General features: G+C 40.1%; 2 protein-coding genes across 8 annotated transcripts in view; both read right to left on the reverse strand.

Moving 5' to 3' along the window:
* The window catches only part of LOC110974170 (uncharacterized), a 43,962-nt gene extending 38,175 nt beyond the window's left edge, over window positions 1-5,787 (reverse strand). Inside the window, exon 1 of one of the 2 annotated variants that reach the window (XM_022225598.2) lies at window positions 5,096-5,787. The gene's annotated coding sequence lies outside the window, so the exon portion shown is untranslated. The other variant, XM_022225599.2, reaches the window with a different exon arrangement.
* A 1,028-nt stretch (window positions 5,788-6,815) lies between these two features.
* Window positions 6,816-17,897, reverse strand: part of LOC110974164 (signal-induced proliferation-associated 1-like protein 1) — a 79,685-nt gene continuing 68,603 nt past the window's right edge. For all 6 annotated transcript variants that reach the window (XM_022225586.2, XM_022225588.2, XM_022225587.2 and 3 more), the window contains 2 exons: window positions 12,091-12,392; window positions 6,816-10,520 (listed from right to left, as the gene is read on the reverse strand). In XM_022225586.2, coding sequence (XP_022081278.2) covers window positions 10,380-10,520; window positions 12,091-12,392 — 443 coding nt within the window. In that variant the 3' untranslated portion in view covers window positions 6,816-10,379. The remainder of the gene's footprint in view (window positions 10,521-12,090; window positions 12,393-17,897) is intronic.

A 17,897-nucleotide genomic window follows, 5' to 3' on the forward strand; every position in this document is an offset into this window, starting at 1 on the left:
ACGAGTGAAGGTCACACTAAAGACCTGAGACCTACAACTGCAGGCCATGTTCCACATTGAGCAGCTGTTACATCCCCCCTTAACCAGCTTCAGACATTACAGGGGGAGCCACAGTATCAGCTACATGTGGGGGGGGGCCAAATTATGTTATGCATTTTACTGATGGGGGAAGCAGCTTCCTGGGGGGGGGCATCCCCTCATGCCCCCTTAGGCCCCTCCCTTAGTGACAGACTGGGCAATGGCTAGGAGTAACACAAGCACCTATGGCAAGTAGCAGTCCTGAGACACTAGCCAGAAGCATAAGCACATGTGGTATCTAAAGCCATAGCCACAGACCCATTCTGAGTCAGATTCTCAAAGAGTACCTTCAAGATCAATGACCAAACATGCTCAGAAGCAGCTGGATTGTATCTCTTCGTAATTCATCAGTTTAACAAGTGTCAAATGCTGAAAGTTCCAGAATGGAAAGTCCACTGTCAGCAACTTGATGGCCAGCATGTAACCCGAGACTGACTTGGCATTGATGACCCACTGGCCTTCCTGCCAATACACTGATCACTCAGTGACCTGTGATTGCATTGTCCATTCATCCATGTATGTTAAGTGGTAGAATATTTACCAGTGAGAATTTTTCTGGGTGAAATTCCCTTGAAATCATCAAAATCAAAGGTTGGAAAGTCTGAAAATATTATGCACAAGAGAGCTTCTTTTTCCCCAACATGGATAAGTCACAATGTTCAAAGTTTGAAGCACAGCTAATCCGTCTGTACAGTTTTCAAGAAATGAAAAATTATTTCATGGTAGCATTATTTAATACCACTCAATACAACTAAGGACACACATATTGATTTGTAAATTTTCATTCAAAGTCAAGTTTCTGCTGAATGCACATTTTTGCAAATATTTACTTTTTCTCAGTGAATATGTGCACTTTTTTTCCTGCCAAACACTTTTTTCTTGCCAAATAATGCTACTTCATATCTTAATCTTATTATTTTTCATTATGTATTCAAAATATCAATTTTTATTAGTTGCATAAGTTTTCTTTCCGTTTGTTTTTTTGTGATCAATTGTTTCTGCTTTGTCATTCATTCTTCCACGCTTTTATTACCCCTTTAACCCACATACGCTAGATTGCCATTTGCTCACTTGGAGAATGAGAAACAGACAACATCCCTCAGACTTGGCAAAATGCGCTCTTCTTCTTCACTTTATTGTGCAGCAAGTTTGATTTATTTCAAAGAGTATAAAAACTCTTTTCCAGCAATTGACTTGTTTCTTCATTTGACCCCTATATCCATGACCTTTGACCTTTTGAAATGAGGAAAAGTTAAAAAAAAAGGGGGGGAAGGCCTGTATTGTGTACAAAAGAATATATTTTCCTTTGAAAATGATATCAACCATCAAATATGCATGCACTGCAGAAACACTAACCAAAGCTCTAAATTATACAGCATTTATTCAAGTTTACAACAATTCGACATAATCAAGGGATCGGTAGTCCTGATCAGCTGTTAGCAGTTGTTAGCTGTTGGTGTTGTTAGTGATGATCGAACACGTCGAAAGCACCAGTGTAACCATGACCGTTTTTTGTTGTCATTTTGGATTTACTTTGCCACATTTCAGTTTGCAAGAATGCCTCTAATTTCTAAACATCGCCATACCAGTAACTAAATGTACCTGTGCAACGTCAATGTCACTTGCAAGATCATCAGCTTCAATTTTAGAATCACTGGCATCAGTTTCTTGCAGAACTTCTTTCATAGTTAGTCTTGCCGTGGAGCTCCGACAACGGTTGCAAGTCGCACACTATTGTGCAAGTACATGTACATTCACCGTACTTGTCAGACACACAAAACTTTTGAAGAAACTGGGTGCTCTGACTTTCGAAAGGTCATCTTTCTTTATTGCATCAGAAAGGGGAAGTTCCAAGCTTCACAACTGTAGAGGTCGCTATTCGCATGCATTAATATAATACCGCACAACAAAAAGGGAACTGATTTCGGGCGGTTTTGGGCACAAGAGGGACTAAAGGGTTCATATTTTGCTTTATTTTATCCATTTTTGTTGAGCAAATGTTTTTTGTTTTTTATGTTTTTTTTTCCTTCTTTTTACGTGAAATTCAAATTTAAGTGTTTCTTGTATAATTGAAACTTTTAATATTGACTTACTAGCGAACCACTGCAATTCAGCCTGCCTGCGAGAATGGCTTTTGATGAATAAACCTTCAGTTCATTTCAGGATCATTTATAACTGAAGTCTGTACAGCAGTGTCATTTGGCATCAATAAAACCCGGCAGAACACTCTAATGGTTAAAAACCCACATAGAAATCAGTGTTTCACATTCCAGTTTCTTTTGAAATCATGTTTTCAAGCTCACAAAGGCAGCAAGAGGTAGAGTTACTAGCAGAGATTTGAGTTGTTAACCCTAACACTCCTCAGTCCTCCAACAGGTGAAGGATTGAGGAGGGTTAGGGTTAATTACATGTACACGGCAGTGTGAAGAATACCCACCTACACATGTACATGTATTAGACAATCTGATAACATTTGTGAGCAAGTTTTACTTCAAATGGATTTGCAACATTGAGAATTAAAACATTAAAACCGGGTGAATTCAACACTCGGGTGACTAGGTGTCATTTAACTGACAATGTCTAACATTAAAATAAAAGCTAATTCAAAAGAAATCTAAATGAAAATACACTTTTCTCATAAAATATTCATTTTGTACCAATGCTGCAGGTCTCTGCAAGTACCCATAACATTTTACCATATTCCTTTGGCAATATTTGAGTACTTGAGAATTGCAAGAACATTAACATGAAGCAGGTCTCTGCGAAGTGTACAGGGCTGTTTCAGAATAGAATTTTAAGATTTAAAAAAACGCCGAGGATGGAAATAGCTGTTTTCAATTGGTAACCAAAAACAGAAATCAACGTACCTGCGTGGAGTGTGCACACACTGTGGGTGACTGTTGCCTTACAAAATGGGCTCTTTGCTGTTGGATACAATGCACATCAATGAGTATTGATGTGCATGGATTCTTTGCTCTATGCTCACAGCAAAGGGGCTCATTCACAAGTCAAGTCAAACGAATGAGATATTGTGAGACCAGAAAGACGTTAAGGCATTAGCAGTCACTGTTACTAGGCTTTAAATCCTTGGCAATTGTGTTTATGTTGTACACTGTACTAACAAAGGTGGTGGGAAATGGAGTACGTACCCACAAGAGCATGGGACAAGAGATATGACACTGAATTTGCAAAGGCAAACAAATAGTGGCAGTGAGGTGGTTCAGTGGTTTCTAAAGAATTTGTTCATTATTTACAATGTTCTTTTCAAGCAGAGGTTGGTAGAGAGATGCAACATAATTATATGTCTGCACGTTCTTATGACACCCTGAGGGCTATTTTGGACTGCTTGTTTTGTTACTGAAAAACTTCAATGACCTTGTGATCTTTTTTTCCTTTTTTTTTCAATTCAGGGCCTAATATTGTAGCTCTATTCACCAACCTGGACTAAGACCCTGGAACTTCACTGTGGGTTTAGTGCCTGTACTGGTACAGTGTGGCCTTGATGTGTCTGGGTCAGACCAAAGTTGCACAGGTCAGAAAAATTTGGCCATCAGAACAGAAACTCTAGACTATGCAGTGGCTCAGCTGTGGATGCCACAGACACATTTTATATGGCTCAAGTTAATTAAAGCATTTTATCTTAGGCAAGAAACATTTGTCAAATTCTTGAAAGGAAATGTGCACTGTGCAAACATAAACAACCATGAACTGTTGACCTTAAAAGGATCTGTGATGTGAACTGTCCTTGGAGATATTCCCCACAACTTTCTACAAACTTTTAAATGTAATTGAACTATGTGACAGGTACCCCTTTCAAGTAAATATCATTCCGGCAATACTATTCTGACTTCTGAACTGAACATCTAGACATTAGAATTTTTCACAGGATATGAGTGCATAACAAACTTTGTTAATGGTAAAAATGTAACCATGTACAGTGTACAAAGAAGATCACTCACATGTGGGTAATTCCAGAAATTAGGTGTCCATTTTTTTGTGTCCCTGTCACATTTGACGTATGATTTTATAAGTTCAAAACACATTTTCTGATTTCTAAGAGTGATGAATCAATGCAAATTACATGCCAAACAAATAGTAATTGTTTGAAATCAATCCCGGTGATATTTCCATGCCAAATAACAAAGGTCAGATGTAACAGGGACACGAAAATTTCACTCTTTTGGACCCCTAATTTCTGGACTTAACCAGGTACACGAATTGCCATAGAAGCCTGAAGTACTCACTGATAAAGCAGTTTGGCAATTCTACTTGTCTAAGAAAGTTAAGAAAAAGTCAGAGTGCACCATGTAAATTTGATCTTGAGTATGCTACACTCCCCATTCCTCCTTTCTTCCATTCAACTGAAGAGGCTAAAAATGGGGGGGGGGGGGGCAGTCAATGTTGCATGGAGCTAGGCAGGTACCCCAAGAACTATAGGGTTCCTCGTGCATTATCAGACTGTGCTCCCACGAGCGTGGCGGCCGACATGTACATGTACTTAGCAGGAAATTTCAAGTATCCCTTCTTTTAACCCGCTACTGACTTCCACAAAAGCATTTTTAAGCATGGGCCTAAATACTTCAGTATTTTCACTGCTGAATTTGACATTTAGGACATACTAGAATCACTTTCTGATAGCTCATATACCATGGAAAGGGAAAATAAGTGATGTTCGTATATAGAACTCTTACAGGTCCTGCATGCTGTGGCACCATTTTTTAGCCTACTACTTCAAGACCATAGAGCTACAGTAGCTCTATGTTCAAGACGACCTTGCAATAAGGCAAGCATTCATATGGGCGGTCAACGGTCCTATGCTCAATGCATGGTCTTTCTCCCTGTTACTGCTTAGCTTAGCTGCTGTGCAACACGTGCGTTATTGCTGCAGCCTTGGGAAATGGATACGGTGCTAGTGCAAAAAATGTTTTAATTTGTGACTCGTTTCGACGCTTGAAATAACAGTTTTTTGGGGGTTGTAAACCTCATTACTAGTAATTCTCGTTGGATTAGTACTCACCTCTGCTGAAGCAATCGTTCAGAGATGGAGAAGCTCAGCCGTCACTACCGCTGCACCAATTTCACGGTCATTGAGTACGTCACAACGTGGTGGTACCTCGTACGAACCCCCTGATGAGCGTACCTACGTGCTTGTCATTTGAGACCACGTTCCCACTACCAGCCTCGAACACACAAGGGACCACCTTGGAATAACAAGGTAGTAACCTCTTTCAAAGTGCAGTGGAAAACAGCCCAACGGGTCTTTTTCTGTCAGCTCTTTTAAAATCCCTAACACGTTTATCAGATGTCAGTTTACAAGTTGTTTTGAAGGAACTTAAGACTATGATTTCAAGGAAGCCGCTTCCATTATCACGCCTGCATCATCAGTGGTTTCTGCTGTGCATCCATGCAGTTTCCAACCACTGATCTTCGCCCCTTACGGCAGTGCATTGCCGCAGTAACGGGTTTGTTATTTAAAGTCGGGTAATTCATGGATGATTTCAGATGAAATCAAACTTTCAAACACAGTGCAACCATTAAAAGTCCCAGAATGAAAGGCAGTCTCAAAGCCGAGCCAACCCATTTCTATTCTTATACACACTGTACACTTGCGCCTCATAAATTTACATTCACTTGAACAGAATGCGTTGACTTCCATTATTTGAATCTTTTCCCTTTTTTCTCCACCTCAAATCATATTTTTCTCAATCCTACAGTAATTTGAACCGTTCTTCTTCATTTCTATCAAAGGCTTCAGCAGCCTTTTCACTTTAGATGACTGAAATCAAAATTTTACAAATCGATTTGACGAATATAAGATGGGGGCAAAAGCTTGAAATATTCATTTTTGGAAATCAGTCATATTGGTGGGTTTCGTCCTGCACACTTTCTCAATCAATTCTGTCCTCAAATTCTGTATTGGATTTAAGTTCAGGCTTTGAAAAATGGGTTGAAATTCCTTCAGTTATTATTGAGATCGTTACTGAATCGATGGTTATCTTACAAGACAGTTTGGATTTACAAACTGTGGTTAAAAGCAATAAAACGAGTAATAGACAATACTAGAGTATGCTGTATGTAAACATTTGACACACCACTCATCCACTTTTGTCACATCATGGGGTGACATTGTAAACAAAGCAGACAAAGGTGTAAAAGGTTGTAGTAACCTTGGAGAGAAGTAAACGAGAATTATTACAGAATTGGAAAGCAGAGAAGAGGTATGAAATTAACTGTATTCTGCTCATGTGTATATCAACTTTTGGACATGACTGCGTCTACAGTCAAAAGTTGATGTAGATAAGAGTAACCTGGTGGGTGAAAAAAATCCATTTCTGTAATTGGAGATGTGACGCATAAGGGTTTGCTTCCAGTGGTGGAAAATCCTCATCTTCCTTTGCAATTTGCCCAAGAATATCTTAACATGGCTATCTGCCAGTTAAAATGATTCAGCCATGAGCTATATACTCACAGAGAAACTAGCAAACTGACACTGTTAGTTTATCTAGCAGAAAAATTTGGATGGAATTTTCACCGATCCATGACTGACTCCATACGACTAATTACTGCTTATACAAATAAATTATGATTAATGTTGTTTGCAATTTATTTTGATCATGATTGTGTTATTTCTTTCCTTGTTTTCTGTGGATGCAAAATTCTCTTATCCTAGCCACAGCTCTGCCTGTTGACTTTGAAATTCCTCCAATGAATTAAAAAAAATTAACAAAGACAACTCATTACTTCACTGTTAAATGTCCTCACCAACTTGACATTTATTTTTAATATAATTATCAATATCAAGTACCAGCGTATAGAATTGTACAAGAGGTACTTAAATAACCAACCTTGCAAAAGCTGGTACAGCGTAAAGTGCACATATATACAAAATCTGTTATCTTTAATTATTAAAAGAAAAGCCACAGTGGTATGTTAATATTAGAAGTACAAAAGATCTGAAGAGGTAAGCAGAGAAGGAATTTGTGAAACAGATATGATTCAAAATTTCATGTGACATTCCACAAATAAAAACAGAAATAGACATGGTGCTTAGTAATATGCTGGCATTCTTTTGAATAGAGGGTTTGCATAACTGTCGTTATGCAGTCCAGGGCTTTTGTTCCACAGGGTATACACAAAAGAGGTTTCCCTATGGAACAAAAGAACCGCCCTGCAAGATGGCTGCCATGCAAAGCCTCTATACTCAAAAGTCAAGTTGCGCAAAGTATCTGCTGTTATATTTGACATCCAGAACCTTAAAATGTCATCCAGTGTCAATCATTTAGGACTTGTTGCCATATGTGGGCCATTACAGGTGCAGATTCAGCGTTTACCAAAGGGAGGGCGCCCAAGTTGAGATAAACCCAAACATACGAGGGTGTGTATTTTTTCAGTGGCATTCACTGTTTGTAAAGTTATTGAATAACCAGCTGAGGGAAAGATGAAGAACTAGAGGAAAGGAAATTGTCTCTTTCTAAAAGCAAGAATGAAAAAAATGAAGGGGTTGAGGCAACAGGAGTGGCTCCTTCTGGAGCAGCAACTGCATTATTATGAGTCAAAACAGCGCATTAACACAGACAGCCATCTTGGAGTTTTGTTCAACAGAGATACATATTAAAATAACAGCAACAAAAACCTTTTAAGATGTTGATGGCTGATGTATGCACAGGGTCCATCACAACCTCAAATAATTCTACCAACCTCCACACAAGTATAAACCTAGAGAATAAAGAATTGTCTTTCTCTTTTTCGTTTGCAAGAGGAGGTAAAACAGAACAAACCTGACATACTTTATAGAAAATGCAACTGAACAAAATGCAATTTATATGTATTATGTATAAATACTTAATGTTTCAACACATGCACGATATCAAATCTTTTGTTAGTCACCTATACAAAGCAACTCAGTTATATTACACAATACTGCTGCTGTTTTGCCTGTACCAAAGGAGCACAGACTGTACTATTTATACCCAAATTGAGCTACATTTTTACACTCTTGGATTTTCTTCTACAAAAGATATCAACTGGCATACAAGGTCGATACTCTGGAAAAATAGAATTGGCACACTGCAGAGGAAATAAGATGTATGCCAACATTTTTGTCATGTACAACTAGTAAAAAACAAGATTAATAATAATCATAATTATTTACAAGGCTTGAACAGGCAACAGACAAGGCTGAGAGCTGAGAAGAAAGGTCTATTATTTGGCCTAAAGATGGATTGTGCAGTTAGAGAGACAACCCCCAAAGAAAGTTAATTACAACGTGCTGGTGTTGTACTTACAAATTTATTGTTGTGAAAGCTACAATAAACTGTAATGTTGTTTCTTAAAAGCCCATCATTTTTTTTCTTTTGCCCAATGTTTAGAAAATAAATTGATAACAATATTTGGAGTAAAGTTGATTTTTTTTCTCCTCTCAGGGAGGATACTCGGCATCAGGCATTCAAAGCTCAGGGGAAATGTTTGAAACAGCATTATGTGGACTTTGAATCTTATCAATTAAACATGTTTGATTTCCTTCGTCGCAAATGAGGGTTTTTGCAAATGGTGCAAAGTTGCAGACAGAGTGACAAGGAGACTTTGAGGAACTGCAGCACACATTGGGATTACTTACCAGGATAATGCAAACACATGCTGCATTTGTTTTTAAATTTCTTATTCTTGTTGTGAGTAAGCTAAGAACACCTTTATTAGGCAAAGTTTGGAATGCCTTTCAAATTGGGTCTTTAAGATTTGGCCGTTTGCAAAGCAAAAATGTGGAAGTAATCATGTCACACACCAAGAACCTGTACAAGATAAACAGCCAAAAGTGTACAAATTGTGTTTTACTCATTCAAAATACCTGCACGATGTAAAAAAAAATTATCAGCATAAAAAAGCACAAAAATGGCAGTGAGTTTGGGTGAAGCCTCTGTTTTTCTTAACACTTGATTTGTTTGCTTTCTGCAGTAAACATTACAACAGGGCATACAGTTTATGGTACAAGCACCTTGTAACTACCATGCAATGTGATTCAGATTGAAACTGCATTCTTTCTCACCTACCCAAAAGAGTGGATATTCATGTGTGTCATCTGAACGAATTCCGAACTTGCGAAGCCAGCCTGGAGCCCTTCAGCCATGTCCTTCCCCGAATTTATACATCCACGAGTTTGCCCCCATCGATAATTGTTACAAACACAAAAACCACACTTCACTGCCTCAACGAGATAAGACCTTGAATAGTGTCGCCCCTGCTTTCCATGCACCTCTACTCCAAAACCAGCCTATGTTCTACTGCTCTTCCCACAGTGAGAACTACAGCTTTAATAGACACATCTGTTGCTTGTGGATTGGGAATGAACACCCCTTCACAGCATTTTACAAAATTCCTTCATCTCTTGTTCCCCGCAAATTACCTCCCCTCCCACCCCGGAAAAATTCCACATAGCCAGTTCACTTCAGTCAGTTCCTGTAAAACCTCAAGGTACGATTCCAGATGGCATCACTGCAGAGGCTGAACAGCAAAACCAATTCACTGGTCTGTGAGATATGACAAAACAGCACAAATGTCCGGAATTGCTGAATTGCGGCAAAAAATTTACCCCTCACAGTTCATGACAGCAAACTGCCAAAACCCTCACTTAAAACCTGTGGTTATCAAAAAAAAGATTACATTCCTATCAATTGCAAATTATTTCTGTTCTGAATGACTGAGGAATCATTTGAGAGGATCTCTTGCGTTCCTTTTATGTTTATTTTCAACTTGTAAGTCATTTCTGTTTCACATGACTTGTTTTCCTTGCTCTGTTTTTTTTTGTTTGCATTTTTTAACACCCTTTATAAGAGCTATTAAAAAGTGCCCCAACACTGTTCTCATGATTTGTTGGTTAGCATGCATTCTTTAACAAAACAAAAATTCCAAATGAGTTCAGGCAATTTCATTTTGAATCTCAGCACAACATGATGGGTGCACCTGGTTATGGTTTGATTTCGAATAAAATAAAAGGGTCTATCTTAAACATGCAACTTTCAAAGCCCCAGACGGTCTATGAAGTACCTACATATGTACTTGTACATTCATTATGGATGTAGTACACTTCGGGAACATGTTTGAAAGCTGCTCAGAACAAAAATTGTACAACTGCAAAATAACATAAGCTGATCACAATAATTAAAGCTAAAACCAGAAAAAAAGTTGAAGCAGATTCCGACATTACAGGCTGTGGATACATTTCCATGGACTTAAACATCACACACTTATATAACGGATTGATTTTTTTTTTTTTTTGTCCTTTCTTTTTGGGTTGGAAAGATTCGTTACTTCTCGATGGCATTGAAGAACCAGTCGGTGAATTGTTGGAGCTGCTCTGCCGTGGATGCTGATTCCCCCTGCAGTCTCTTGTTGTCATGGAGAAGTTTGTGGACTTGGCCTGCGAGCTCTTCTTTCTGTTTACGCTCCTGTGCGGTTGAAAAATCAAGGCAGAACTGGGGTTAGACACACCTTTGGGACTGAGGAAGAGCGTCAAACAGAAAATTACGTTTTTAGCATCCATGCTGAATTTCCATTTCTGAAAGGTTCATAATTCCTGTGTTACTCTTTTTTTCAAGTTCGAGCACATGAACTACAGAGTGTCTGAAACTCCAGTAAGTAAACAAACTATTAGTAATTAAATCTTTCAAATCTACAAAAAAGGCATACATTTTAACATATAGGTGACCCACTCTGCAAAAAGGATAATAAGTCGCGCAATGCCAAAACACGTCATGGCCTGTTCTATCTGGAGAGGGCAAAATGTCTTCAAAAATGTGATTTTGTGTTTTTTCCTTTAATAGCTTCTATAATATCTATATTTCCAGAATTTGTGACAACAAACATTGATACTGATGAATAAAGATGAAATATTGATCCTTCAGTAGGAAATCCTGGATAGCATTGTGTTTCCAAGTGCTATACTTTATGAGCTTTTTCTCGAAAGTGCTTTTATTGAATCTGAAAATGTGGATATACAAATGTCTAAATATCTCTGGAACGCAGTGCACTACAGGGGTCATTCATATATCAAATTGTAGCTTTTGATGTACAGAATCCAGCCATATCAAATACTCCCAACCTGAATCTGGCGACTTATTACCCATTTTTCCAGAGCCAGTCAAATATGTAGAATTTGCATCGTACCCCTGCTGACCATATATTATTTTGCAAACAGAACTCATCACCAATTTGTAGAAAAACTAAACCAAAAACATCCTTTTCTACTGTAAAACCCATTTCTTTGTGGCTCTATTTATTCAAATGAGATACATTACAGAGCATTAAGGGCCCATACGCAGGTACCGATCGATGAAGGATGTTAATGTGTGGCAAAAGAAAAAACAGAGCAGCCGTTTCCTAGGGAAATGTTTACATTGAAAGGCAAACATACTGTGTGACAGGGTGATGAACTACAATGGAACGTCGCTGTACCAAACATCGCTACATTCGGCTGTACCAAACATCGTCCTTGGCTCCCAATATTTTGTGCAAAAAACCTACTGAACATTATGCAGTTGCAAATCAACCGAGATTCGCCACAGCATGCATCAGAGATCGATCCTGAGCGGTAGCTTCACGACTTTTGGGATAACTAAATTTCACTTTTGTAACTCAAGATTGAATAAAAAACAAAAAGAATTAACAGATACATTTCTAGAAACCTCAAACGTGAATGCAACGGCAAAACATCACGAAAACAGCGAAGCATAGTATCGCAAGAGGGTGCACTTCAGTTAGACAAGAGAGGGCGCTATTCAACATGGCAACAAAACGTTCGGCAGTTAATTACGCTATACCGAAGGACCGCTACACCGAACATTTAGCGTGGACCCCGCCATGTTCGTTATAGCGACGTTCCACTGTACTTTACTCAGAAACCTGAATGGTTCTTCATGTACAGCAATTTGGTTACTGCCTGTCTGAGTGAACGGGTGCTAACATGCTTGGCAAATCTGCAACATTGAAGGTATTTAAACTGAAATGAAACGGTTTTACCATTTCCAGCCTCTCCTGCGTTCTCCTGAGTTCCAGCTCCAGCTGTTGGGTGGATCGTTTCGCGGCGCTGGCGTCGAGGGTCGGGCTGGCGTACTTCAGAGTGTCGTAGTCAGTCTTGAGCTGAGGGCGGGCCCGGCGAGAGGCAGAGGGTGAGAGGGCCTCGGTACTCTGGCTCAGCTGCTTCCGCCTGTCCACGCTGGCCCCGCTTGAGTGGTGGAAGGGCTGGTGGGAAGGGCTGGCACCGTCTCGTAGATCGCTGAGCTTGTTGGAGGAGGCCGACTTGAAGCTTTGATGATCCAAGCCTGACAAATGACAATTGTTTAAAAAAGAGTAAAGGATCTAATCATTGACCACTGCAGTGTCCCTGCTGTGTGACTGTTGGGGACCAGCCTCATGGAGCTGCTCATTAGAATGAATTACCATGTTCACGCATGTTCTGCTCAGCAACAGCTGGTAACTAGTACAGATACCACACAATGTGTGTAATGTGTCCAATGGGAAGAATTATAGGGCTGTGCCAAATATCCGAACATCTGGAAATTCGATCGAGTATCGAATATTCGAATATTATTTTCCGAATTCGAATATTCGAATGCAAAATTCATGAAAATGAAGGGAGAATTCTCTTTGTTTTAAATGCGAAAAATCACACAGTGGAGGCTTGTTTCAAGAAGACTAATATGAAAAGCTACAGAAATCTTACAGCGAGTGAAAAATTAATTTATGCATAACAAAATTTTAAAAGACAAAAAGCATTGTTCTCTCTTAAATCTTGCTAAATCATGGCTGGAGATACTCCCAGATGTGAGAAGCTATTACAGTGATTAAAAAGTACACTTTTGTGTGTTACTGCAACTGATTTTGTATATGGATTGTTCATCAACAATCTGCATGTCGGTATGAACGAATATTCAGATATTTGATCGAATTAAACGTCGAATATTCAAATAGTGAATTATTTGAATCGACTCAGCCCTAAATAATTACATGCTTGGCTGGTCTTAAACATTCATTAAGACAAGCTCAGGAGAATGGTCACTGATAATGTCCTTCACCTTCGGCTTAGGCATGATCACCAGCTACGGTATTCTCCGGTCCCGGCCCTAAATGAATGTTTCAGACTGGCCATGCATACAGTTATTCCCATTCAAAAATAAGGACAAACAATTTCTTGTAATTATCTTCTGTTTTAAGAGCCTATCACTTGAAACACTTCAACCTTGCTGGATTCCAGATGTTATCTGATATTGCCATAATGACAACCTTCCTATGCATCTGTGGACCTCACAGATCAAACTGAACTTCCATCAATACATCTTGACCACTACTGTGATTCATAACCCTTTTTGGTCATGCAAGATATTATCAAAGGGATACAACTGCCGAACTGTAAAGGTCAGATGCTGTAAAGTTGCAAACTTGTACATTAACTTTGTATTTGTAGTTGTGGGAGATGAGAGGAGACATGACCTGTTGGCTAAGGTTTGTAGTTTGAGGGAGGGGGGGTTGAATCCAGCTGCTGGCCACGTACTGAGTCCTGAGGTAAGCTACTTTACTTCCCTTCTTCTGCGCCAGGTGGTATAAGTGAGTACTGATTTTAGCTGGGGAGATGTGGCAGACTGGTATCCTATCTATGCGGGTGGATACACACGTATTTCCAGTCATTTTGAGACAAAGAACAAATGGACAGACCTTGCTTTTTTAACTCCATTATGAGTAAAAACCTTTGTCACGTTGCAGAAATCTGTAATCTGTTTAACTTTTTGGCTATGCAATGCCCCTCTTTCCCCCAATAAACGCTCACCGTATGTCTTCTCCCTCGGCAAATGTGTGCCCAACCACTCCCCCCCCCAAAAAAAACCCAGAATGTACTGCAAGTAACAGAGCTACTTTTTGAGTTATGAAAATACATGTAGGGCTTCAATCAAACCAAACCCCAACGGACGCACACCATAAGTATGTGACAAAATTGTCAAGTACATCTTTAACGAGGCCAGAGTCATATATCAAAATAAAGAGCTTAACCTTCAAAGAGCCGAGTTATCTGGGCCCATTTTAAAGTCGAGGGGGATTCGGCCCCCTTTCCGCTGAACTTAGCTGCACCAAAACTTGGCATGCATGCAAAGACACTCCCTAACACTACAAATAATTATGAAGTTTGAACTCAGTCAGACATATAGTTCTGCATGCATTGGGCAAGGCAGAAGAAAAGAGTACACGTGTACATTTGGGCTGACTTGTCTCCGAAAAGTGGGCGCTGCACAAGAATGTTAAGGTCTGATTTTCACAAATTGGTATCAAAATGCGTACAAAGAGCTACTCTAAAAATTCCTAAAGGCTCAGCCCCTCAAAAAAACTGCAATGCGATAATATCGCGAAAAAATATTGAGGGAAGTAGATTCTGCCCCCTGGCTCTCTTAGGGTTGTTACAATGGCCTTTAAAATGCACATGAATAAGAAGTCAAAAACAAACAAGGACTAATTTACATGATTTCACGGTGGTACAGTGTCCTTCGATCCACTCTGACACCTTTAAAATAAAAGCAGTTTGTTGTACAAATCTCACATCCATGTCAAAAATCCACACACCCTAACCACTCCAGCTTCGGGTACTTAATCATAATGGACAAAACTGATCGGATATCACCCTAATAATCCCCATCCTACGATCTCCTCTCCTCACAACTCAAAAGATGACCCCCAGAAACAAGTATTTCATTTATCCTTGACCATCACTACGAATCACCTTAACCCCTGGAGACAGGCCAGAGCTGTCTTTCACACGCGAGATAATTAACGGCTTCTGCGCCCACCGCCAAGTTCAAGGACCTATTTATTGACAAATATTGACCTCCAAAGTGGAGAGGCCAACCACAACGTATATCCTCCGAGTCACAGCCAACTGCTATGATTCAATTCCTTGAACAACTGACTCAGGGGCACTTTGTTTCAAAACTTTCTACACAGCCAAAGTGTGAAAACTAAATCTTGACAGCTTTTTTCATGGGCCATGTATCAAGGTCAGCCGTTGAGCTGTCATCTGTACAGTATCCTCTGTACAGTGTTACTCAGAAAACACAACTGGTACAGACACAACTGGTACAGACACAACTGGGGGAGGGGTAAATGTCAACTGCCTATTTCAATGGGCGGCAAAACTTTACAGAAAGTTCATCAGCAGTCGCGCCTGCTGTTGCCTTAAAACAGAATACATTGGCTTCATTGGTGTTCAAGAGGGAAGTACTGGGGGGGGTATTGTAATTCAAGGACTGAGTAATATCATTCCACCTTTAGTGTGCTAATGGCGGTGCAAGATGACTCCATGACTGGTGAAATATGCTTTTGTTTTTGTGTTAATGGCCAGTCACATTATACAAACCACTGCTTGGTGAAACAGTGACTCTGACATACAAAGGAACAATCTACTGGCATTCCGAATCATTAAGAAATAAGACCAGAATAGTGAACTGCTTGACACGTCTGTTGGGACAAATAAAAGGCCAATGTTGGAAACGTCAAACGTAATTTCACCCCAAAGTGGTTCTTGTAGTGTTGTGAAATCATTTTAAAAGTGGGTCCATACTTCCCTTTGAGGTGGAACACATTTGTGCTTGCCTTTGCTTCTGTGAACTGATTTGGACAATACCAGGTTGAGCCGATTTCAGGAGCACGCCACTCATTTAGAAACAAAGAATTTTACCATGGCCCTCAGGTTTTTCATTTCTCAGCAATTTCAAGCACCCCTCACTCAGCACGATCGTTGTAAAGACCCGAGACCCACAGCAGCTGAGTTGCTGGTCTCCGAGTTGACCAGGTAAACAGAAGACAGAACAGGAGACTGATCAGTTGACCAGTTGATGAACTGATTTATCAATCATCACTGGGTTGGTCAAGTCAAATCAACAATCCTACTGACCACCAAACAGGTTGATCCGATTTGCTGAAGCACAAATAAGCCCAACAGCATTGATGTAAGTGCATATATCTAATGATACTAGTACTAAAGGTGCTAAGCATTTATTATCCCTGCTTAATGGGACATTTCTCACACCATCTCATTACCTTCCTTGGAAGTACACAGCTCAATGCTTCCATTTCGGGTGCAAATGGCTAATCAAACAAGTCCCTCACAGGTACCCGTTTTTACTCCTTGGTGGAGAGAGGCAAGTAGGGGTAAAGCAACTTGCCCAAGGTCACAAGTTCAACATACTTGCCTATCCGCTCTGAGCCAGAACAAAAGGGAGCATATTTTTAAAAGAAAACGATGGTCCCTTAGTAGGAACTCACTGCATAGGTGCGCAAGTTTATGCGCGTTTGGCACGGGGCACGCTGAGTACATACAAGAAATTTATGCTGGAATGTATGGTCTTCGCATGTGCGCCGAACGCGTGCAGAAACCTGGCTGATAATTTCTCATAAGATCACCAGCCTGTCTTTCTTTCACGGGTGAGGGTGCACTTCCAACTCGGGGCAAATTGCTGGATTCAAACCCAAGTCCCATGTCCCTGCATAATTTACACCATCAGAGGGTAGGTGCGAAGCACTTATTAAAAGCTTGCTTCGGTGGGACCCGAACACAGACAAGTACGGTAGCTTTAGGCTAACCAGAGTACTGGTAGTTTTGAGTCCAATATCAAATGTAGAAGCAGGTACCACAATTAACAACTGCTACTTCTATCAACATGTCTGTGCACAATTCGCTCCTAGTTGACAACAACTCCGAATCTCTTGCTAGTTACTTCTCTCTGGCTGTGGACTAGTTCAGTTCAACCACTTAAAGTGGACTTCATGGCAGAGGTTGACTAATTTCCTCCAGTGGTTGCCTCTCCCAGGTACCCAGGTAATCCCCAGAAAAATTCCATGTATAACACCGCCACCGATGTCCAACACACCAGCCAGCAGCACAACGAACAAGCCGGAATCGCTTCAACTTCACCGGCAGGGGGAAGTGACACCACGAGGCATGACTTACACCCACAGGATATCGAGAATTATGCAAGGGGGGTACCCCCGTATAGCCACAGGGCAATGAGAAGAGGTAGGGAAGCCCGTGAAAGAGGGATATGAAATTGTATCTCATCACAGGATCTGACTGAAGGGTTTTTGATGTCAGGCGTGATAGTCATGAAAATTGTAAGTGAGGTGGTCTCCTAGCAGAGTTTACTTTGTTGACCCTCAGGGATGGCTTGATGAGATAAGCAGAGTGTGAAATGATCACTGACAACAGCTTATGAATGTCACAATCAGTGAATGTTATGAGAGTGGATTTGGTTTCATAAACGTGCATGGTGGACAAAATTGAAACGGCATCTTTTCAAATGAATCGATCCATTTGGGGAGCCACATTTGAAGTTGCTGGCAAAGCTAATTCCTCCATGGTTAAACCATACTGGCAATGAAAGACGACCCAACTTCAAGATGAGCACTGTTGGTGGATAAGATATGGAAGTAAAACCCACAGAGAAACCAATGTCAAAACACAGTCTGACTTGACAATGCAATCTTTATGATAATGTCCCCAGGTAAGTTGGTTTACAATGCTTGTTTCTCTCTGTTCAGGAATTTAAACCTGGTATGCTCAGTCTTTTCTAAGCATTTATGGGGAAGATCTGTGGTAACATTTCTACACTGGTAATCTGAAGGCTGTGGGTTAGAATGTAACAAAAGTAAATTTGGTGAAATTGCCCCGTTCCAAAAGGCACAGGGAACACAGAACTTACAAGATTCCTTCGAACAAGTGCCCCAAACCCTCCACTATGAAATTCAAATGACCTTATTGAATCAAATTTTGGAGTTCACAATAAATG

This window comes from Acanthaster planci, linkage group LG01 (genome assembly GCF_054643075.1).
Source record: "Acanthaster planci isolate LZ-2023a linkage group LG01, COTS_SCS, whole genome shotgun sequence".
Lineage (NCBI taxonomy): Eukaryota > Metazoa > Echinodermata > Asteroidea > Valvatida > Acanthasteridae > Acanthaster > Acanthaster planci.